The 24826-nt window shown below is 42.4% G+C and overlaps 1 protein-coding gene across 1 annotated transcript in view; it reads left to right on the top strand.

Moving 5' to 3' along the window:
• Nucleotides 1-16919, top strand: part of vwa5b2 (von Willebrand factor A domain containing 5B2) — a 133470-nt gene extending 116551 nt beyond the window's left edge. Inside the window, exons 19-23 of the mRNA XM_070882511.1 lie at nucleotides 9663-9788; nucleotides 9953-10102; nucleotides 12755-12824; nucleotides 14730-14853; nucleotides 16149-16919. Coding sequence (XP_070738612.1) covers nucleotides 9663-9788; nucleotides 9953-10102; nucleotides 12755-12824; nucleotides 14730-14853; nucleotides 16149-16919 — 1241 coding nt within the window. The remainder of the gene's footprint in view (nucleotides 1-9662; nucleotides 9789-9952; nucleotides 10103-12754; nucleotides 12825-14729; nucleotides 14854-16148) is intronic.
• The last annotated feature ends 7907 nt before the right edge of the window (nucleotides 16920-24826 follow it).

Below are 24826 nucleotides of genomic sequence, written 5' to 3'. Positions count from 1 at the left end.
ACTCTCCTCATTATTTCTACCAAAATGTATCAGTTCACACTTTTTTGTGTTAAATTTCATCTGCCACGTGTCTTCCCATTTCATCATTTTCCTCACTGTTCACTATACTTCCAAGTTTTGTGTCATCTGCAAATTTTTAAATTGTGCCCTGTACACCCATGTCCAAGTCCTTAATATATATCAGGAAAAGCAGTGGTCTTAGACCGACCCTGGGGAACACCACTGTATACCTTCCTCCAGTCTGAAAAATAACCATTCACCACTACTCTCTGTTCCCTGTCACTGAGCCAATGTCGTATCCAGGCTGTCGCTGTCTCTTTTATTCCATGGGCTTCAATTTTACTGGCAATTTGTCGAATGCCTTTTGGAAATCCATGTACCTGTACACTACATTAACCACATTACCCTCATCAACCCTCTCGCTTACCTCATAAAAAAACTCAATTAAGTTAGTTAAACATGATTTGCGTTTAGCAAATCCGTGCTGGCTTTCCTTAATTAATCCATCCCTATCCAAGTGACTGTTAATTTTGTCCCTGATTACTGTTTCTAAAAGCTTCCCCACTCCTGAGGTTAAACTGACTAGCCTGTAGTTGCTGGGTTTATCTTTACACCCTTTTTTGAACAGTGGTGTAACATTAATTACTGAAATATTTGAGAGATTAGCTCTGAGCAGAGGTTAGTCAAATAGGATCAATTTTGACCTCCTCCAAAATTTAATTTTCTTGGCCTGTATTGATGCTATCCTCCTCTGGAGGCTTGGCCAAGAATTGACTAAAACAACCCAAACTAAAGCAAATGTGTTGGAGTCACAGAACTGCCCATTGCATCTCGTAACTTTCTGCTCAGAGTTAATCTCTCAAATATTTCAGTAATTAAATTGTTCTTCATCAGAAATATCTTAACAAAAGAAACCTATTGTGCTGGCCATCTGTCTCATAGTTTTGATTATTGAACCTGATTTACATGTCTTCTGTCTTGACAAGTCAAGACAAATAGGTCCAACTGGGAGTGGAAGTGAATATTTTGATTGTATGTTGATGAAGATTATACCAATTCTATAGTCATGTATAATCAGGTGTTGTCCGAGTGAGTCGACACTTCTTCCCTTGGAATTGTTTGAGGATTCATTTAAAATCCAATAATGAATGATGAAAGAATACATTTTATAAAGTTTAAAATGCATTTACACACAGGAACATTAAGCAACTCAACCTCTGCTTACAAACTCCATCTTGCAGCCTCCCTATTTGTGGAGACTAAATCAAACCAATTGCTGAAATTGCAACATTGATACAGCAGCAAGAACTCTCTGAATATGTGCTGCCAATCTGTGATTTATCAATACATACAGGCAGTGGATGAGATTCCCCACCACCAGTGCATACTCAGAAAATTACATCCAACGTGTACAGACATTAAGGGAATATCCCTAAATTACATAATCAAACTGATATATCATTGCAGTAGTCATGTCAAATTTCCATTCTGCACCCACTTAAACTGGGTTAAAACAATTAGTAGTACAATAAAGTTTATGCTTCCATACTCCTTCAGCTCAAGTTGTGTCCTGAGGGAACATTCTGAGCTATACAACATTAGAATTATTGCTGGTAGTGGGCCGGATTTTCGAGAGGTTTGCGATCGGGTTTTCGCTGCCATTTGACCCTTCGTGGCGAAAGCCCGGATCCTTGGGTACCTGTTTGCAGCGGCACTTCCAAGTACTGCCTGGCGGAGGTGTGTTGGCGTGCAATGACTCCGATTGCATTTGCGATCGAGTTTCAGCTCTCTCCCGACCCGTATGCCACGCTCAGAATAGCCACAGGTCAAATTGGTCGGTTAGCCCTGCCAGCAGGAAATACAGAAACCTGCAAAAAAAGGTCAGTTAAAGTTCTTATTTTTTAATTTTTTTTGCAGCAATTAGTTAGTTAAGGGTCTTGTAAATGTTTTTGAAATGTTTTGGGGATTTTTTTTTCCCCCTCCCAAGGCCTCTCTCGCAGCGCAAACGACCCCTGAATAAAGGTGCTGAAACTCGCGTTTTGTGCTGCAAATAATCGAGGAATGGCTCCCTTACCGGCACAGACCCCAAAGGCCAAAAGTTCAGCCTAAAAGCGGTAGTGCAGTGAAAACAATAATTTTCACGTATCATTACCATTTTCGCCAAAAAACCCCGAAAGCCAAAAATCTGGCCCATAGGTCTGTCATTAGTGGTGGAAGGTGATTAAGTAAGAGGAGTATTACACGTTGCTGCATTTGAGTTTAACTGCACTTTTCCTTATAGCACATGCTAAATAAGTCTGGCAACAACATTATTTTAGTGTGCTTCTGGGAATGTGCTTTTGTAACACATGCAAATACTAGTGCAAGATATTGGCCCGTGTTCGCCATCATTATCCCGATGCAATTGACCGTAACTTGAGGATTTAGCGCATGCACATCTAAACACGGAAATCCTGAAGTTGCAGTCAGTGATTCCCTGCTCTGACACTGACTGTGCTGTGGACACGCCCCCATAGCCAGGAATCCGTGAAATCAGTGAACTGTTCAAAACTTGAGCTAATATCACACATAAACAACCCATTAAATGTTACATTGTTGGCATAGGTGTAACTGGGGTTTTACACAAGTACATAAGAAATAGGAGCAGGAGTAGGCCATTTGGCCCCTCGAGCCTGCTTTGCCATTCAATAAGATCATGGTTGATCTCCTATCAACACGAGCAGATATCAACGCCAAGATCCAACACCTCCTCCAGTGCGCCAGTGCAGCCTTCGGCCGCCTGAGGAAAAGAGTGTTTGAAGACCAGGCCCTCAAAACTGCCACCAAGCTCATGGTCTACAGAGCTGCAGTAATACCCGCCCTCCTGTATGGCTCAGAAACATGGACCATGTACAGTAGACACCTCAAGTTGCTGGAGAAATATCACCAACGATGACTCCGCAAGATCCTAAAAATCCCCTGGGAGGACAGGCGCACCAACATCAGCGTCCTCATCCAGGCTAAGATCCCCAGCATTGAAGCACTGACCACACTCGATCAGCTCCGCTGGGCCACACCATTCTCATGCCTGACACGACTACTCGGAGCTCCTTCACAGCATACAAGCCAAAGGTGGGCAGCGGAAACGCTACAAGGACACCCTCAAAGCCTCCCTGATAAAGTGCGACATCCCCACTGACACCTGGCCCAAGACCACCCTAAGTGGAGGATGTGCATCCGAGAGGGCGCTGAGCACCTCGGGTCTCAACACCGAGAGCATGCAGAAATCAAGCGCAGGCAGTGGAAAGAGCGTGCGGCAAACTAGTCCCACCCACCCCTTCCCTCAGCGACTATCTGTCCCACATGTGAAAGAGTCTATGGCTCTCGTATTGGACTGTTCAGACACCAAAGAACTCACTTCAGGAGTGGAAGCAAGTCTTCCTCGATTCCGAGGGACTGCCTATGATGATGATGATGAGGTTGATCTGATCATGAACTCAGCTCCACTTCCCTGCCTGCTCCCCATATCCCTTATCGCTCAAAAATATGTTATCTCCGCCTTAAATATATTCAATGACCCAGCCTCCACAGCTCTCTGCGGCAAAGAATTCCATAGATTTACAACCCTCTGAGAGAAGAAATTTCTCCTCATCTCAGTCTTAAATTGACAGCCCCTTATTCTGAGACTATGTCCCCTAGTTTTAGTTTCCCCTATGAGTGGAAAAGTTTTTCCTATGAGTTTTAACAGTGTATTGACTGTTAAACAACCTTTCTGGTCCCCAAAAACTATTTTTTTAATATTTGTGGAGTATCAGATTTCTCCATTATGATAAAAATTACAAGAAAAACATTTTTTAACGTATATTCATGATATTTCCGCTTTTACCTTAACTCCAGTGCATCTCCCAATCTTTATTTCACTCTCTGTAACATTTTTTAAAAATGCAGATATTTCAGTGCTTTTTATTTCCTGGTTTGCTGTCTGTGAGAATTCTTTAGTGTTCATTCTTTAATGCTTAGATAGCTTGTTGAGGTCACTGCAGCTCTTCATTGGGGAATCCCATTACACACTGCTACAATCAATTACACAGCGAGAAAGGTAAACTTCTCACCACAGAGACACGCAATCTCTGTGGGCAACTTTCTTCGAAGTCAGCAGCGAGCACCTTAGCTTCGGCGCTGACCGCAAATTATGGGCCTATGGGTTAGATTTTCAACTTGCCACCCAAGTGCAAAACTGTGATTATGGATTGGCCGCCAATCCCCAATGCGGCTTTTATGCCCAGGCAGCAAGTTTGAAAATCAACCACAATCATAGAATCCTAGAAATTTACAGTACAGAACGAGGCCATTTCGACTCATTGTGTCCGTGTCGGCCAACCAGGAGCTACCCAGCCTAATCCCACTTTCCAGCTCTTGGCCCATAGCCCTGTAGGTTATGGCACTTCAAGTACACATCCAAATACTTTTTAAAGTAGTGAGGGTTTCTGCCTCTACCACCCTTTTCAGGCAGTGAGTTCCAGACCCCCACCACCCTCTGGGTGAAGAAATTTCCCCTCAAATCCCCTCTAAAATTATCCAGTCCAGGCAACATCCTCGTAAATCTACTGTGTTTTATACAGTTCAAGCATAACCTCCTTGCTCTTATATTCTGTGCCTCAGCTAATAAAGGCAAGTATACCGTAGGCCTTCTTAACCACCTTATCTGCCTGGCCTGCTACCTTCAGGGATCTGTGGACCTGCACTCCAAGGTCCCTCTGTTCCTCTACACTTTTCAGTGTCCTGCCATTTAATGTGTATTCCTTTGCCTTGTTAGACCTCCCCAAACACATTACCTCACACTTCTCCAGAGTGAATTCCATTTGCCACTGTTCTGCTCAGGTGGGCAGTCCATTGATATCTTCCTGCAGTCTACAGCTTTCTTTTTCATTATCATAGCCGATTTTAGTATCATCTGCAAATTTCTTAATCATACCCCCTACAGTCAAGTCTAAATCATTGATATATACCACACAAAGCCAGGGACCTAGTACTGAGCCCTGCGGAACCTGACTAGAAACAACCTTCCAGTCATAAAAACACCCATCAACCATTACCCTTTGCTCCTGCCTCTGAGCCAATTTTGCATTCAACTTGCCACTTTGCTTTTACTTTCGTGATCCGTCTGCCATGTGTGACCTTATCAAAAGCCTTGCTAAAATCCATATACACTACATCAAATGCACTAACCCTCTTTGTTACCTCCTCAAAAAATTCAATCAAGTTAGTCAGACACGATTTTCCCTTAACAAATCTATGCTGACTGTCCATGATTAATCCATGTCTTTCTAATTGAAGATTTATCCTGTCCTCAAAGTTATCTCCAATAATTTTCCAACCACTGAGGTTAGGCTGACTGGCCTGTAATTATTTGGTCTATCCCTTTGTCCCTTTTTAAACAAAGGTACAATGATAGCAGTCCTCCAGTCCTCTAGCACCACACCTGAAGCCAGAGAGGATTGGAAAATGTTGGTCAGAGACTCTGCTATTTCCTCTTTTGCTTCTCTTCACAGCCCGAGATACATTTCATCCGGGCCTGGCGATGTATCTACTTTCAAAACTGCTAAACCCCTTAATACTTCCTCTCTATGTTTATTTCATCTAATATTTCACACTCCTCCTCCCTGATTGTAATGTCTGCATCATCCCTCTCTTTTGTGAAAACAGATGCAAAGTATTCATTAAGAACCATTCCCACAACTGCCTCCACACACAGATTATCCTCATGGTCGCTAATAGGCCCTACCCTTTCTTTAGTTATCCTCTTAATGTATTTATAAAAAATATTTGGGTTCTCCTTGATTTTACTTGCCAAAATTTTTTCATGCTCTTTCTTTGCTTTGCTCATTTCCTTTTTAATTTCACCCCTGCACCTTCTATACTCCCCGAGAGATTCTGCAGTATTGAGCCCTCGGTATCTGTCATAAGCCTCCCTTTTTTTCTTTATCCTACCCTGTATGTCCCTAGACATCCAGGGGCTCTAGATTGTTAGTTCCACCCATTTTCTTTAAGGGAACTTACTTGCTCTGAACCCTCCGGATCCCCTCCTTGAATGTCTCCCACTGCTCTGACACTGATTTACCTTCAAGTAGCTGTTTCCAGTCCACTTTGGCTAAATCACCTCTCAGCTTAGCAAAATTGGCTTTTCCCCAATTGGAACAGGAACTTTTATTCCTGGTGTATCTTTGCCCTTTTGTCAATGTGTCTAAATTGAAGGGAAAAAAACCTTTGGGGCGGAACAATGTTGTGTGTATTAGAGCTAGCACACCGACTAATTGTGTGTTATGGAATAAGAACATAAGAAATAGGAGCAGGAGTAGGCCACCTGGCCCCTCGAGCCTGCTCCGCCATTCAATAAGATCATGGCTGATCTGATCATGGACTCAGCTCCACTTCCCTGCCCGCTGCCCATAACCCTTTACTCCCTTATCGCTCAAAAATCTGTCTATCTCCGCCTTAAATATATTCAATGACCCAGCCTCCACAGCTCTCTGGGGCAGAGAATTCCACAGATTTACAACCCTCTGAGAGAAGAAATTCCTCTTCATCTCAGTTTTAAATGGGCGGTCCCTTATTCTAAGACTATGTCGCCTAGTTTTAGTTTCCCCTATGAGTGGAAACATCCTCTCTGCATCCACCTTGTGGAGTCCCCTCATTATCTTATAAGTTTCAATAAGATCACCTCTCATTCTTCTGAACTCCAATATGTATAGGCCCAACCTACTCAAGCTATCCTCATTAGTCAACCCCTTCATCTCCGGAATCAACCTAGTGAACCTTCTCTGAGCAGCCTCCAATGTAAGTATATTTTATTCGTTGGTGTGAATGGTCCACACATTTTACCCAAGTTACTAAAATGGTACCGGGGAATAAACAGGTGTAATGCACTTTTAACATATTAAGTCCTTGTTGAACAGCAGTTAATGGGAATAGTGCAAATTTACTCCATTCACATAATGCATACATTTCACGTCATTGAAGTGGTACTAAAGCACTGGAGGGAGGAGGCAGAGCTGAAAGGGTGAACAACGCTCTAGATAGCTTATAGAAATAGTCTTTCTGCGAATACATCAAGTATTTCTTCATTGGACGCTCTGGAGGAGAGTAAAAAGCAAGAGATGACTGCCTGGAGGTACAAGGACATTGGAGATAGCCTTTCAGAGCTCACAACTACCCGAGACACCATGTGTAACATCTACATCCTGGCTGCTTTACTTTCCATGAGGAACAGTGTTTGCTGAGGCTGTGACTCATCAGAGCTGGAATCTCTGATCCGTGTTAGCTCCTATCATCAGGGGTCTATTTAAGAGAGGAGCAGGGAGACAGGGGCGTGGGTTGTTGTGGTGGGGGATGGGGGGGGGGGGGGCGGGGGGAGGGGAGGGGCGGGGAGGGGGGGAGGGAACATATCAGAAAGTTAGCTCCTGAGAGGCATGGGTTAGCCACTTCAAAAATGGCTGATGATCCATCTGAGAAGCCCCAATCCCCTTAATAAAATGCTTACAATGACATATTTGTTAGGTCGAATTATATTGGAGAGTATCTTGGCCTTGTTAAAGCAATGTTTCTGATGTTTGCACTGATGAGGCTCGAGCTGCTCAGTGCCTTCCCGGATGCTCTTCCTCCAATGTGATGGTGCTTTACAGTATGAATTGGAAGAATAATTGGAGTATTTTTTCTGATGCACAACATTACAGTTGAAAGAGAGACACAGTGCTTGCTGGAGGTGCTGCAAAAATCCAACATAGACCTGCACAAGAAAAAATGCTTTTTTCTATTGTTTTGCAAAAACCAAATCCTCTTCTTTTTGTAATTACAAATGACTGCAATCATTTTAAACATTGTTGAACAATTGTTTCTGGTAATGTAATGGTGTGTTGCACAATATGTTTAACATTCTGTCACCTCACATTAGCTGTACCAGTGCAACAAGTTCATTTTTGACTACTACTGCTAAGTGGTGCACTATTGGAAGGAGTAGATATGAAGGATACCCGATAGGTCTCTTGTAGACTGGCTTGGAATGTTGTCAGCTGCTTGCCTCTATGTCTTGCAGGCCCTGTGTAGCAGGAGGCTAATTCCATTTCTGGGACCTGCATACTTTGTCTTGTCACCTTCTCAGAGGTAACCAAATACAATTTTGGTATAACTTTATTTGTGCAAATTCTATATACCCACTTGCATTCCCATCTATCCCTGAATTCCTCCTTAAAGTGATCATTCCTTCTGTACATTGGACCTATTTCTCTTGTTCTGTTTTTTAAAATATCTCCACTTGAGTTGGTAAGTCAGTTTTGTTGGAAAAACATACTATGAAACCAATTTAATAAAAAAAAACAGTTGCTTGACTACATAGAAATGTAGGTTTCTTTGTAAGCTACACCAAACAAACCTGCTTTAAGGGCCTGAAAACACCCATGGCACCAGACTCCGTGGGTCCCACTCCATCACCGTAACAAAGGCAGAACGGGACATGTGCCTGCTGGCAAGTTGCACCCTGCCTGAATTCCTGTGATCAGGTACATTTGCACAAATCAGCTGGGTGCTTATGCCATTTATGGTGCAGCTAGGCTGCCCACTAGGTGTGGGGGAGGGGTGAAAAATTCCTGCAGAGCCCTGCCACAGCATCAGAGTACCAGCAGTGTTGGACAAACGTGCTCTTAATGGCCAAAAATGTGTCCGGTTTCCAAAGGACCATTTTTCCAAGGATTCTGCGGTTCTTCTGCTGAAGTTACAGCAGTCAGTCGGGAGAACTCTTGTGGAAATGTGCCCGCTTTACAACTGATTGGAGTGAACATCCATTTTTGGATGTTAGAAATCCGTGACCCTCATCCGCACTGAGAGAGCAAAACATCAAAGTATAATTTTCTTCTTGGAAGATTTGGTGAGTTAAATGAGAGTTAATTTCATCTTTATTTTTACTGCATTTGTGAGAATGCAGCTTAACCTATGCATTTGTTTTGGTGATCATTGCAACTAATGCCCAGCCAGTTAGATTCACGTGCAATAATGCTGCTTCAATATCTGTTAGTCATCTCAAGAGGCATGTAACTGGTGCACAGTGCATTAATCCAGCTGTGAAGTTTGAACATTTTGGAAGCTTATGGAAAGAATGAGGAAATCCAGAATAGCCCAATTCATTATCGTGGATGGTATGAGAGAAAATTAAAATTCCCGCTATGGGTCAAGAAGGGCAACCCACCAATAAACAGAGGGTTCATGTCTAATAATAGTTGGCCAAATATCCTTTGCAGTTACAACTTCACGTCTGCCTTTTCTAGCCGGTTTGAATACCTCTGAAATATTTGTGTTACCTCTCGTGTTCTCCATTTCCAGAAAATGACTGGATAAATTCAGGTTAACAGCAGCCTTTTCTAAACTGTGTTCAAGAAAACATGGCTAGCTGCTTCAACTCTTTGCATAGCCATTTGCAGTAATGTAAACTAACTGTCAGGCCCATATATAACCGTGGAAGGGAATTAACAGGTCATCTCATTGCTCACCTTGACATTTCTCTACTCTGCTTTTTGAATTTCAGCTGGTAAGATAGCGCATTGTATTCTGCTACACCTATACACTGCTGTAGCCCCTTCTATCTGCAAAATGTTCTCATGCAATGCATACTGTTCTTTTCTTTGCAAAAGAAGATGGCCTTGAACAGGAAACAGTGCACAAGGACTGGTGGTGGGACTCAGCTAATACCCACTGTGAGGGGGCCATCATGAAGATCACTGACAGGGAGGCTGAAGTTTGTGGAGACAACAATGCTCCTGGTTTGTGCAAATATATACTTTCATGTGGCAATGATTTATGTTTTCGTCAAGTTTAGATCAGTTTCTGTGCTCTTCCATGAAACATACCACCATGTACTTTCATTGCAACAATATGTGCAACGATGCCCATGTGCTCATGTTGTGCCATTTTGGGTTTTTTACAGAAAGCCCTGATGCCCTGGAAGATAAATCAGGCACCTCTGCACTGCAAGGCTCAACTGAACACTCTGCATCATCCATGTCACTTGAACCAGGCATTAGCCCAGTTATAGACACTTCAGAGGGACTTAATGAGTTTAAGAGGGAGGCACAGAGTGAGTCACTCATTGTGGTTGAGGAAAGGTCGTGGCTGAAGAAGAGCTACAGCTGTTAAGCTGAGGTTTGGCATGGCCAAGGACTCTGCTGAGTTGTTTGAAATTCCAACCTCGTGGGGTCACTGATGAAACAGTTATTCTGTCTCCCTGCATGAAACGATGTAAGCTGGTCTGAGTAATGTTGCAGTTTCTACAACCCAGTTGCAATTTCTACTGCTATCATACAGCAAAAGTTCACTGGGTTGCAGACTGCAATTGACCAGGCACACAAGTGACAAAAACCGTTTGAGCATCTCTCTGATGATGCCAAGGCATTTACATCCACACTTAAGATCTAATAAATCTGAGGTGTTTTGAAAAGCACCAAGGACAACAAAGGAATTCAGAGAACTTGTAACAGGGCAACATTCTCTACTCACAGAGATCAGTGATATCAGGTCTTGGCATCTAAAAGTGGCAGGTGTGCAGAAGCATAGGAACACGTGACTGTCTCCCAATCTCCAATTCCTTGGCAGCATATTTGATACATCAATTCTATGTGCTAAAGCATTTGTATTTTTTATAATTAAATTTGATGGTATTTCATAAGGTTTTTTTTAATATGAGTAACTTATCAACTCTTAAGACACTTTCAAAAACAAAATCAAGTCTAATAGTCCACTAAAGCAATGATCATTTTAAGGAAGTATTTATGGATAGCTCAGAAGGCATAATGGGTATATAGAACGTGTGCGCATAAAGCTTGTACTATTTAACAAAATGTTGTTGCCAATTTGCTCCCTTTCCTTTTCTCCCCTTTTGAAAATGCTGACCCTTACTGGGGTATAACTCTACATGTGCTAACAGTCTTCCAGTATCTCCTCTCATTGACCATTACTCATATGTGAAGCTGGACAATGCCAACAGGCAATCTGTGCATGCATACCCTGCAATCAGTTAAGTTGTAACACAGCAGGTATTGTACTTGGAATCGTTTGGTATGCGTTCGGAGGGTCTATTGACACCACTGTGTCAGCCAATGAGGTGCACTGTGTTCATCAATGAGTTGGAGGCGGGGCAAGATTTACAGCAGGACTCACAGCAAACTGTGTATTTTACCGCAAACAAAGTCTATTTACTCAGCAAACAGAGTCTGCTTAAATAGCGCACTACAGCAAACAGTTCACAGAGTCTATTTAAAAAGAGTCTCTACAAACTACAGCAAACTGAAAATGATCGAAAATGCAGCAACACCTTCTGATTAAAGCAGGGTGATTTCTCTAGCTAAATGCAGTGAATGGAGGATAGTTCTATACAAATTATGTTCGTAAAATCAATCCAGTCACTTACAGCAGTGATTTACAGGGAATGACCCAATCATCTCCATTCTGCCCAGGAATAGTGGTGTCACTATATAGCTGGATGCCTTGGCATCAGGGGAGTTTTATATCAATTTTATGATAACATATAATCAGTGTTAAAATATCAGAAATGGTAAGATTTATTATGGTTAAGACCTTTAGATCAATCATCAATTAGGGATGCTTGGATGAAGATATCACCGTAATGGGTATTGAGGGTGAATAGATTATAAATTGGTACATTGGAGTTGTACACTTGGATAAAGCATACTTGCATCACTTACACACTGTACAATGTGGTTTTCTTAGACAATGTTTATACATTATAAAAATAATCAATTGTGATGTTGGTGAATCAAACCCTAAACTTCTGCACAATACCGCCCTCTACTGGAGGGACAGATGAGTGAGCTGCAAACTACTTCATGAAACTAATCTTACTTCATGATTGATCAATAGAAGGTGCACTGGTTATGGGCAAGATGTCTCTCATCTGGTCAATAGATAGCCTGCTGTGACTTTTAAGACTAATTTAATCAAAGTTCTGCTAGCCTTCACAAAACATTTAAGTTTTACTCTATCCAATTGATATTGTTAGGTTGAATGTGGTTTTGGAGCAGCTATCCATGATTCGACATATTTGATTATGTGGATGAGTTACAGATGTTAGCGTTTCAGGGAAATCCAAGTCCAAACTTCTGGTTCCTTAACCAATTTTTTCTAGTTTAACTAGATTTTAAAGATCATTCTATCTCTGCTCAGTCTCCCTCCTCCAAAAGCTGTCCTTTCCTCAATGGACCATAGGCACCATCTCATCCAAACCAAGAATCCTACACACACATCGCACCAGCCAAGATTTGCAAATGAGGTTAGCGCTCATCCCGAAAGGCTTTATTTAAGTATAAACAGTTTGGGGCAGGGGAGTAAATAGTACTCATTGTTCAAGGCAGATCATTTACAAATCTATATCCGTGAGTGGGGGAAACATGCTGCCTGGCATTTGAATTGGGCGGAGATACAAAACATGATATTGTTTTTGTGAGTTGGATGCATTTGTGAGGCGGGGGCAGATGATGTAGGCGTAAGGGTAATAAAGCTGATTTTGAAGTTGAATTGGAAACTTTCTAGCTATTGCAGCATTAGGATTATCTTTTGTCAGCATATTACCAGTTTATAATTTATACAATATTATTGTAGAGAATATTTTCTACAATGAATAAGAACATAAAACATCTAAATCCCAGTTACTGACATTTAATTGATTTGCAGTTTGATTTATTATAAAATAACAGTAGTTTCTGTGTTCTTCCAGTTAATGCACAGAGTCCATCGACAATCTCTGTACGATCGCAGAAATCATTTGACAATTTCTTTGGATCCAGGTACCTTGATTAATTTATTCTTAACTGAGCATAATCAAAGTACTGCAACAACAACAATGTATATTTATAAAGTGCCTTTAACATAAACCAAGGCGTTCAACAGAAGTATTATGAGACAAAAGATTTAACACCGAGCCATATTAAAGAAAAATTAGGGCAGCATGGTCAATGAGGTAGGTTCTAAGAAGTGTCTTAAAGGAGGAAAGAGAGGCAGAGAGGTGGAGAGGTTTAGGGAGGAAGTTCCAGAGCTTCGGGCTTAGGCAACAGAAGGCACGGCCACCAATAGTTGAGCGATTATAATCTAGGATGCTCAAGTTGGCATAATTAGAGGAGCACAGATATCTTGGGGGATTGTAGGGCTGGAGGAGATTACAGATAGGGAGGGGTGAGACCATGGAGAGATTTGGAAACAAAGTTGAGAATTTTGAAATCGAGGCGTTGCTTAACCCAGAACCAAAGTAGGTCAGCGAGCACAGGGGTGATGGGTGAGCAGGACTTGGTGCAAACTAGGACATGGGCAGTAGAGCTTTGAATGACCTCAAGTTTACATGGGGTAGAATGTAAGGCCAGCCAGGAGTACGTTGGAATAGTCACGTTTAGAGATAACAAAGGCACGGATGAGGGTTTCAGCAGCGGATGAGCTGAGGCAGGGCCAGAGACGGGCGATGTTACGGAGGTGGAAGTAGGTGGTATTAGTTATGCTGCGGGTTTGTGGTCGGAAGCTCATTTCAGGGTCAAATATGACACCAAGATTGCGAACAGTCTGGTTCACCTTCAGGCCAGATGTTAGGAAGAGGGATGGAGTCAGTGGCTAGGGAACAGAGTTTGTGGCGGGGACCAAAAACAATGGCTTTGGTCTTCCCAATATTTAATTGGGAGAAAATTTCTGCTAATCCAAAACTGGATATCTGACAAGCAGTCTGGCAATTTAAAAACTGTGGAGGGGTCGAAAGGAGTGGTGGAGAGGTAGAGCTGGGTATTGTCAGCGTACATGTGGAAACTGATGCTGGGTTTTTGGATGATATCGCCAAAGGGCAGCATGTAGATGAGAAATAGGAGGGGCCAAGGATAGATCCTTAGGGGACACCACAGATAACGATGTGGGATTGGGAAGAGAAACCATTGCAGGAGATTCTCTGGCTACGATGAGATTGATAAGAATGGAGAGATGTTGGAGAAGGATGGAGGGAATGGAAGGACGAAGAGTGATAGTGTACCTTTGTCACAGTCACAAAGGATATCATTTGTGACTTTGATGAGTTTCGGTACTGTGGCAGGAGCGGAAACAGATTAGAGGGATTTAAACATGGAGTTGCGGGAAAAATGGGCATGGATTTGGGAGGTGACAACATGTTCAAGGACTTTGGAGAGAAAGGGAGGTTAGAGATGGGGTGGTAGTTTATAAGGATGGAGGGTCAATGATTGTTTTTTTGAGGAGAGGTGTGATGACGGCAGATTTGATGGAGGGAGAGAGCGAACCATTAACAATGTCAGCTAACATGGGTAGTGATATGCTTATCTCACAAAAAGTGGAATATAGAATTTATTTCATCTACACAAAATAACATCTTGACCAGAATTACATTCTGAGAATATTAAAATAATTCAAATGGACATTCACTCTCACTTTCAGTGAGCACTAGCTAAAACCATAGTAACTCCTTTGTGGCTACCAATGCATTGTAGACTGTCAATGGTATTGATCATCAAATAAATGGGCAAGACGGCCCATTGTGTTACAAATATTTGTGGCCATTGTTGACCCAATTAGTTTGTTTCTATCAAAACGCAGAAGTACTAAGAGAATTAAAGCCGAGTTCACTATCTGAAATGCTCAACTCCCTTGGTGTGAATCTAGCTATTGATTCACTCAACTTACTAACCCTCCTTTATTCACTCAATAAGGTTTAACCTGGGAAGGTACAGAAGCCCTAGTCACACCGGAAAATACATACCAATAAAACCCAACCACTTGTCTGCCAAGCTGGACACCTCTCCTGAAGAGGAGATTAACGACTATCTGCCACTGGTAAGAAAAATTCTGAACATCTTACTTCGATTAGCTTCTATCGATTAAAATATTGAACCCTTTATTTAAGGCCTGAGAGCATGAGTTTTTATTGCAAAAGCAAATATTAGTTAATGTTGTGTACTAGCACCTGCACATAAGCACCATTGCTGATTTCATGGTAACAGTGCCACAAGAACAATCAGAATGATGCCGGCTACTTGCAACAGACCACATACAATTTGTACCAGCAGGGACTTTGTTGCCTCTTATTCAATATCGGGAGAAAGGTTAATAATCCAGATCAAACTGAGCGTTCTCCCTGACCACTGAAGGCAATCAAGTGAAAATTCCAGGATATCAATCTAGCATTACAATCTAACATCCTTATGGTATCAATATGACTGGAACAATAGAGCAGCCTTTTAATTGATCATTCTGACTTCAAAATTCTACAAGTATCTGTATAATAATCAATCCCACTCTAACCATTCATTAAAATCACCAACTGATTTTGATAATATTTTATATATATGTGCCAGGTGGCGAATATGTATGAAGTATATATACTAACTTCTACATAATGCATGAAGTGCTTTATAATTGGTGTTTACAGTAAGACTTCGCAGCGGTCGCCCTCCTGCAGTGGTATGTCGTCGCACACTGCTCCCTCTGATGGCCCCGGCCGGCTGATGGTCTTACAGGCTGGGACTGTGCCGATTTCCGGGCCGGGCCGGGCCGGGCAGCCACAGTGCGGGCAGGCACAGCAGGAGGCAAGAGTTTGTAGAAGGAAGTGACCAGGCCCAGGTCCTTCATTGAAACACCTGTGAACTCATTCCTTTTTGGCGTGGAAGCAAGTCATCCTCTCTTCGAGGGACCACCTAGGATGATAACAGTAAGAACACAGATGGTGTACAGGCTTGAGGCAGAGTCTTTTGAGCTGGTTTATTAAGAGAATTACTTTAAAAAAACGGGGATAACATTTTATAATGGTTTCACAACTAACCAAATAAATGGCTTTATAACTCTGATGGATGCAGTTTACGATTTGGTTCCAGTTGAAGCATTAATTTTGTCAGAATATATTATAAATTTCTCTCCTTTTCTATGAAGTAAATTCAGTTTTGGTTTAATTTCTTTTTAATGTTGCAGCTCTCTTAAAGAATAACATTTCAAAAGTCTCCAATGAAATGCAAGTCAGGTTTTTTTTTTACAGATTTGCTGCAAATGTGACCATCACATTAATCTGAGGGCTACTTGGGAAAATAATCTACTTGTACAGATGAGTATATTTAACTTGCACTTTCTTATTCCAGGTGCGATTACAATTGGCATCTGGAACATTTCTCCTAAATGAAGCCTTTTCTGAAGCTGTTCAGATTCCCTTAGATCAACTGAGAAGGGCCTCACCTTTCTCATGTCATCGAGCATGTCTCAGCCTATCGTCACGCTGCATGTCACCACGTACACCGGGTAGCAAAACTGAAACTCCCCTCAGAAGGGAGATCTCCATCCACAGTCAAAGTGCAACTCAGTCTTGTGCGAGTAAGAAGAACGGCCAGTCAGTGTCTGACAAGGATCAAGGAAATACTGAAGAAAGCACAAGAAGTTCAAAGAAAATTACATGGTCACATCTTGAGGATGTTTTCGATCAAACCAGTCCTCCAGCAAGCCTGTACAATTCATTCAGTGCCAGTCCTGATGGTCTGAGCACCACCCTTCAGCAAGTTGACAGTGGCAGGGGCTCTGAAACTGATCTGTATGAAAACTCGCCAGCCACCTCTGAAACTAGTGGTGCCTTTTACGAGTCAGCAAATGATCTAAATTCACAGTACGATGATGTGGAAGGGATGAGCTGGGCAACTGCAGTGGCATTGGGGTGGCTGGAACATCAGTGCGCCGGTTACTTTCTGGAATGGGAGCTCATTGCTGCCAAGGCAGACATGTGGCTACACTCACAGCAGCTTCCTGAACAGGTAAACGTCAATGGACTGAAGGCAGCAACGAGACAGCTTTTTCTGTTGCTTCGTCATTGGAATGAGAACATTAAACTCAACATGTTGTGTTATAACCCGAATAATATGTAAATACAGATGTTCAATGAAAATATATGTACTTTCTATTAGTTTTAAATTACAGTGCGGAAAATTAAATTATAGTGCCTGATTGGAAAAACAAATAAAATATATAAAGTTCTGCTGCAGCTTTGGATAAAATGTCGCCTTTTACCCATTTAAGTGACTATTGTGACTGCAACATTCTGTTAATTAAAAATTTATGACGCAGATTTCAAAATATATACCTCCTTTCTATCGCATATCTGCAAAAGAAATTCTGCCGCTGATGTTGAATTAGTATAAGAATAGCTCTTGATTTATATAATCTTGAAATAAATGACAAATGATTTTATATTGTTTTTGGTGGAGACATTCTGTTAAAATATTCAAAAGTTAAGAGATGTTTGACAGTTAAATGATGTTAGTACTTCCCATTTTACAAGATGGTTACTGTACTGGCTACAGTTGTTTTCTAGTCATTAGTTTTCACCTTGGCCAGTAGTTGGAGTGATTCATGGCAGCAGAGTGGGACATTCTAATTCTAAAAGGAAAACAGACATCAGCTATCCGTGTTCTGACAGCTGGGCAAGTGAGAATGCTGTCCAGCAAGCAGAAATCTGATCCAAAGTTTGTCTGTCACTTTTAAATCCACATTTTGCCTGCACAGTAACAGTCGATTGTGGGATCGTAGTTTTGGGTTTGTTCTCACTGGTCTTTTTCAAAAATATGGGCCAAGAGTTTACGCTTTGGGAGCAATTGGCGATCCCAGTGCAATTGCACTAGTGTAAGATGTGTTTTTTTGCTCAGGTTTCTTCTCACACTCATTTGCATATCACCAATTGTAAAATCTTCCACGAATCAGAGCAATTGGGCAGCGTTTTAGAACGCAAATTTTAAAATACAAATTGCATTAAAAAGTATCTCGATATATTTAAGAGTGCCAAAGCTGGTGTAGTTTTATTAATACTGCTGAAAATGGGTTTATCACAAAGAATAAGCATTTTTAGTCAGTTACCATTTACTAGTTACATTGGTGTACATAGTCAGTTTCTTAGTAAATTAAAAACATGCTTTTAAAGCTTTTAAAACATGCCTGTTAGTGTCCTTGCTTAACAGCTTAATTTTAAGAGCCTCCTCAAAGGCCCGTAAACGGTCACAATTAGCAGAAACTCACACTGGCTTCAAGTGCAATGCTCGATTTGCGCTAGATGTAAATTGCGCTTTAAATTCTTCGATCTTTTGCGCCGAAAAGAAATCGAAACTGAGTGGAAACTCCTGCTCAAGATCTATCTGCTACGAGCAAAATACAATCAGACCCAAGAGGAAGAAACCATTTAATTGATGCTGATGATACAGTCGTATTTACATAAAATCTCAAGGGGAAAAAAAAATCTGCATTAAAGCCGACATGATAATTGTAATATTATAGGCCATGTGGCCCATCCAAACACATCCCTCTAATAGATTTAATGTAGGATATTAGAACTTAAGAAATAGGAGAACTTAAGAAATAAGTAACTTTCCCACCTTATCCCCATATCCCTTGATTCACTTAGCATCCAAAAATCTATTGATCTGTCTTGAATATACTTAACGACTAAACATTTACTACCCTCTGGGATAGAGAATTCTAAAGATTTATAACCCTTTGAGTGAAGAAATTGCTCCTCATCTCAGTCCTAAATGGCCGACTCCTTATTCTGAGACAGTGATCCTTGCCCCAGCCAGGGAAACATCCTTCCAGCATTTAACCCTGTCAAGGCCCTTAAGAATGTTATATATTTCAATGAGATCACCTTGCATTCCCCTAAACACTCGGGAATATAGGCCTAGTCTACTCAATCTCTCCTCATAGGACAGTCCCCTCATCCCAGGAATCAGTCCAGTGAACCTTTATTGCACTCCCTTGAAGGCAAGTATATCTTTCCTGAGGTAAGGAGACCAAAAGTACAGTTCTCCAGGTGTGGTCTTACCAAAACCCTGTGGGCCCGAAATTCATCGACATACCGCCCACCACCGCCCAAAAATGCGATTCTGGTGAAAAAACACCTATGTACCACCGACATACCAACTGCATACCGTCCTGGAGAAGGTGGTTTTACGCGATGTTCAGTGGGCGGGAATGGGCAGTAGTGCTCAGAGCCGCCATTTTGAAATCGGCACCTGTCAGCTAAAGCAGCACCTCTGTATTTCTGAGGTGAAGTGACTTTACAGTGCGATTTAGTCAAAAAGGTATGTTTATTGGTACTGAGTAAATTATTAAGATCAAAGGCATTTTAGTTCTATGTTTTTCATTGAAAAATATTCTGGAGATTTAAAAAGAATGGGGCCTGTACTATCTCAGCCTGTATTGCTGACTACCTGTCTCATGGAGGATCTAGATGTGAGAAGGTTTATTGACCAGAGTTTTCAGGATAATGGAGAACGTCACAGACTGATGAGGAGGAGGCCTTACCTATTGTGTTCCTAACACAGATGAGACTGCACACAGGGAGGTTCAAGTAACAGTGACCTCAGTCTTTAATAAGACACTCCAGAGTGAGGAACAGGCCTTAGGGGCCGGCTTATATACAGTGCTCCCAAGGGATGCTGGGATCCCTTGGGACTTCAGGGGATGAGCTCCCTGGTGGCGGAACATGGGAGTGCATGCTTTACAGATACACAACATCACCTGCAAAGGATTTTGAGGGAGAAGCGCTCATACTTGGACCTGATCGATCGACAGTGTGTTTGAAGGCTGTGCTTCCGAAAAGAGGTGATGAGATTTGCCAGATCATTCAGGCAGACCTACAGCCCAGTACCACCAACATTACTGCACTCTCTGTCGAGATGAAGGTGACTGCAGCACTTTCCTTTAAGCATGTGGCTCTGTTCAGGCATCAGCTGGGGACAAATGCTGTATTTCTCAGCATGCTACTCATCGGTGCATTCGACAGGTAACCGAAGCACTGTATGCACGCCGGATGGAATTTATAACCTTCTCAATGACCAGGGAGGCACAGAGTGAAAGGGCTTTGGGAGTTGTACCATTGCCAGCTTCCCCAAGGTGCAGGGTGCTATTGACTGTACCCATATTGCCCTGCGAGCACCATTACAGGAGGCGGAGGTGTACCGAAACTGTAAGGGATTTCATTCCCTCAACGTGCAGCTCGTTTGCTACCATACACCGTGCATAATGGCAGTGATTGCCAACTTTTCTAGGGAGCATCCATGATGTGCACATCTTGCATGAGAGCACTGTGTCTGACCTGTTGAAGTCTTGAGCCACAAGGTAAATGCTGGAAGCTGGGGGACAAAGTGTACGGCCTCGCCACCTGGCTCGATCCCCTGCGGAGCCCTCACACAGAACCCGAGCAATGATATAATAAGAGCCATATAGCCACACGTAATATTATTGAAAAGACAATTGCAGTGCTGAAGCAGGGCTTTCGATGCTTGGACCACCCTGAGCAGGTTGTTCAGTTCACAGTGGGGTGCTGCATGTTGCATCATTTAGCAATCCAGAATTGCCACAGGGGACTGCAGGACCACCTGAGGAGAGAGTGCAGGAGGTGGAGGAGGAAAAAGAGGAAAATGAGGGGGAGGAGGATGAGGAGCTTCTAGATGAACCCATGGCCCCCCTCCCCCACCCCAACACCACAGCGGAGGGCACACGAGTGACTTGGACAGGTTAGGTGAGTGGGCAAATGCATGGCAGATGAAGAATTATGTGGATAAATGTGAGGTTATCCACTTTGGTGGTAAAAACAGAGAGACAGACTATTATCTGAATGGTGACAGATTAGGAAAAGGGGAGGTGCAACGAGACCTGGGTGTCATGGTACATCAGTCATTGAAGGTTGGCATGCAGGTACAGCAGGCAGTTAAGAAAGCAAATGGCATGTTGGCCTTCATAGCGAGGGGATTTGAGTACAGGGGCAGGGAGGTGTTACTACAGTTGTACAGGGCCTTGGTGAGGCCACACCTGGAGTATTGTGTGCAGTTTTTGTCTCCTAACTTGAGGAAGGACATTCTTGCTATTGAGGGAGTGCAGCGAAGGTTCACCAGACTGATTCCCGGGATGGTGGGACTGACATATCAAGAAAGACTGGATCAACTGGGCTTGTATTCACTGGAGTTCAGAAGAATGAGAGGGGATCTCATAGAAACGTTTAAAATTCTGACGGGTTTAGACAGGTTAGATGCAGGAAGAATGTTCCCAATGTTGGAGAAGTCCAGAACCAGGGGTCACAGTTTAAGGATAAGGGGTAAGCCATTTAGGACCGAGATGAGGAGAAACTTCTTCACCCAGAGAGTGGTGAACCTGTGGAATTCTCTACCACAGGAAGTTGTTGAGGCCAATTCACTAAATGTATTCAAAAAGGAGTTAGATGTCGTCCTTACTACTAGGCGAGAAAGCAGGAATGGGGTACTGAAGTTGCATGTTCAGCCATGAACTCATTGAATGGCGGTGCAGGCTCGAAAGGCCGAATGGCCTACCCCTGCACCTATTTTCTATATTTCTATATCCTTAAAATGGCACTGGTGAGCTCTGTGATTCCCTCTGCAACGCCAGCATGGTGCTACTCGATTAGCCCCACTCGGCGGACTCTAAGTTAAGGGACTCCGGGGCCTGTTCTCTCTCCCCTGAGGAGATTCATGTTCTACAGTCCAGCCTCTAAAAGGCGGCATTCTGTGTCCAGTACTTGCCGGGTTTGAGTCCAGAGCCACAGGTCGAAGTCATGAATGTCTGGCTCGTGGTGATATCCGCAGATAGTAGTCTGTGAAGAAGGCCCTTGTGGCCGAATCCGATGACAAAGATATCCCACAGCGCTTCGGTGAGGTGGTCGGCAAAATCACACGTTGCCGCCAGCCTCCTGAGGTCTGCAGCATATTTCGTGATTTCCTGGCCTTCGGGCCGTCGGTGGGTGTAAAACCGGTGTCTGGCTGAGAGGATGCTCTCTTTGGGCTTGAGTTGTTCTTGGATCAGCGTTACAAGCGCCTCGTACGTCTTGGTCATTGTCTTCGCTGGTGCCAGCAAGTCCCTGACGAGACCATAGACGCTGGGCCCACAACTGGTTAGGATAGTTCTGCGCCTATCAGCCAGTGTGGCCGGATCATTGCCTGCCAGGTCGTTTGCTGTGAAGAAACGGTCGAGCGTCTCCACAAAGGTATCCCAATCATCACCATCAGCAAACTGCTGCAATGTACCAAGGTTAGCCATTTTCGCGTGAAAGTCCGTAATCTCATCGCCAATTGTTATGTCTTTAGATGCTCTGATAATGACACCACGAGGCAATGTATTGTACTTGAACTGTAGTGACCTTAGTCAATTTAATGTAACTCCAGAATGAGGATCACACATGGTGGCCTGCCTTTTATACTCGGCCTGGCACACCTGTACAGGTAACCTACAAGTCTCCCACTGCAGTGCCCTCTGGTGGCACATCATATGTAATAGTACAACCTCCTATCCTTTTCGATGTTCCTGCGCTTCGACTTTTTGTTTAAACATCTCCATTATATTTATGTTATGATTTTTGCTTTGTAAAATATTTCTTATTGTTCAAACTGTATAAATATTTGTTATGAATATTTTTTTAACTCTGCAATCTGTTATTAAACCAACTGACCCTCGACTAGCTTGCTGCTCCTTCTCACTCGCTCTCCCTCGACTTCAACTCACTGCACATGCGCAGGTGATCCCTGAACCCCGAAATCACGGGTAAAAAGCTTCTGTAAAAAAAACGGGGGAAAAAAATCACGCATGCGCAGTTCAGTGCCGCACCACCTATCGACAAGAAAATCAATTTGGATTGACGACTATCACCTACCACCTGCTGCACACCGCTCGCATACCGCCGGAAATAAAATCGACCAATTTTGTTCTCTTGGGTCTCGGCGGTATGCTGGTGGCGTGAAATGACATACCGCCGAGAAATAGGCGGACCTTATGTATTGACCAATTTCGGGCCCTATATAATTGCAGTAAGAAGATTTTGTTACTCTTATACTGCAATCCCTTTGTAATACTCCAATTCCTTTGTAATAAAGGCAGACATACCATTTGCTTTCCTCATGGCTTGCTGTACCCATATGTTAACTTTCTGTGATGTGTACAAGGTCACCCAGGTCCCTCTGAATACCAACACTTCCCAATCTCTCACCTTTTAAAAACATATTCTGTTTTTCGAGTTCTCCTACCAAACTGCTAACTTAACATTTATCCATCTTATATTCCATCCGCCATGTTCTTGACCACTCACTTAACCTGTCCCTTTGCAGCATCTTTGTGTCCTCCTCACAGCTTACTTTCCCACCTAGCTTTGTATAATCAGTAAAACTGGATACAAGTGGGATAAGTAATTGGCTAAGATTGTGAATAGCTGGGCCCCAGCACTGATCCTTGTGGTACCCTATTAGTTACAGCCTGCCAACCCGAAAATGACCCATTTATTTCTACTCTGTTTTCTGTCAGTTAACCAATCCTCAATCCATGCTAATATGTTACCCCCAATTCCATGAGGCCTAATTTTGTGTAATAGCCTTGTGTGGCACATTATCAAATGCTTTTTGAAATTCCAAATACACTACATCCACTGGTTTCCTCTTAGCAACCCTGGCAGTTACCTCAAAAAGATTTGTCAATGTTGAACAAATTGTTGCTCTCACTGAGTTTCTAATAAAGTTGCATTATATAATTTATTTATGGGACACTGCAGCTTTTAGGTGATTTCAAGTAACTGAAAATCACAGTTGAAGTTTCACTGTCTTAATCTCATTTTGGGACTGTTGGTGTCTGAATTGCTAATTTTGCAAATCTACGACAATCGGCTAAAATTGTCAAATATTTAATTAGATGCAATAAGCCAGGGCTATCATGACATTTAGATGGGCTGAACAGACTGTGGCTAGATTGTCAGGCAAAGCATGGCACAATGTCAGAACCAATAAACACCATTATTTCCAGCACACCAACTCATCTAGATTAACAAATTGATGGCCTCGTTATTTTAGCAAGCCCTAAGCTCTGGAATTCCCTCAAGTCTCACCACTTGTCAAGATGTTCCTTAAAACTTACCTCTTTGACCAAGCTTTTGGTCACCTGTCCTCATATCTCCTTATGTGGCTCAGTGTCAAATTTTGTTTGATAATGCTCCAGTGAAGAGCCTTGAGATGTTTTACTGTGTTAAACGTGCTGTATAAATGCAAGCTCTTCTTGTAGTACAGCTTGCAAAAAAATTAAAACAATCAACTAAATAAAAATTGTCAAATAATTAATTTACTAATTCGAAGTAATGCTGTTGCAATAAGCCAAGGTTATCACAGCTTGTGGATGGGTTGAACAGACTGGCTGCAGATTACCAGGCAAAGCCTGGCACAATGTCAAAACCAATAAACACCATTTATCTCTACCACACTCAAATCAAGGATAAGGACATTGCCCTTCTCGGTAACTGTTGCTCTTTACATAGGTCAGTGCAGACAGATGGTACCACTGCAGTGAAGCACTTTGCACAGTGAGTACTGGCAAATGCACCAAACCCACCACCTGGTAAGTCAAGGCTTTACTAGAATTACAAAAATATTACTGGCCAGCACTGAACAAGGAAGTACCTTTGTGTTAAATGTGATTTATTCTCCATCCCATAACATTGTTCAGTTCAACAATCTATAAAATGTGCTTCCTGCTTAAGCTGTTGTTTATAAACAGCCAGCCAGCAACGACACTGAAACAGGTGTGATCGAGAGAGAGAAACTGATTCAAAAATAGGAGTTTAAAAACAAAGTTTCAGCATTGATGTTTTTGAGCAATCCTGCATTATTTTTGTAACACAATAAAAAAAACTCAACATAAACAGCTTTCTCTTTATTCCAAGGATAGTGCGAGTGAAGAAATACTCTTTAGTTCTGTTCATTTATAGTAATTGTATTCAGAAAAACAAAATGAACAAAAA

This window comes from Pristiophorus japonicus, chromosome 6, assembly GCF_044704955.1.
Source record: "Pristiophorus japonicus isolate sPriJap1 chromosome 6, sPriJap1.hap1, whole genome shotgun sequence".
Taxonomy (NCBI): domain Eukaryota; kingdom Metazoa; phylum Chordata; class Chondrichthyes; family Pristiophoridae; genus Pristiophorus; species Pristiophorus japonicus.
The sequence above is the reverse complement of the archived record's forward strand: the minus strand, read 5'-3'. Positions and strand labels throughout refer to the sequence as shown.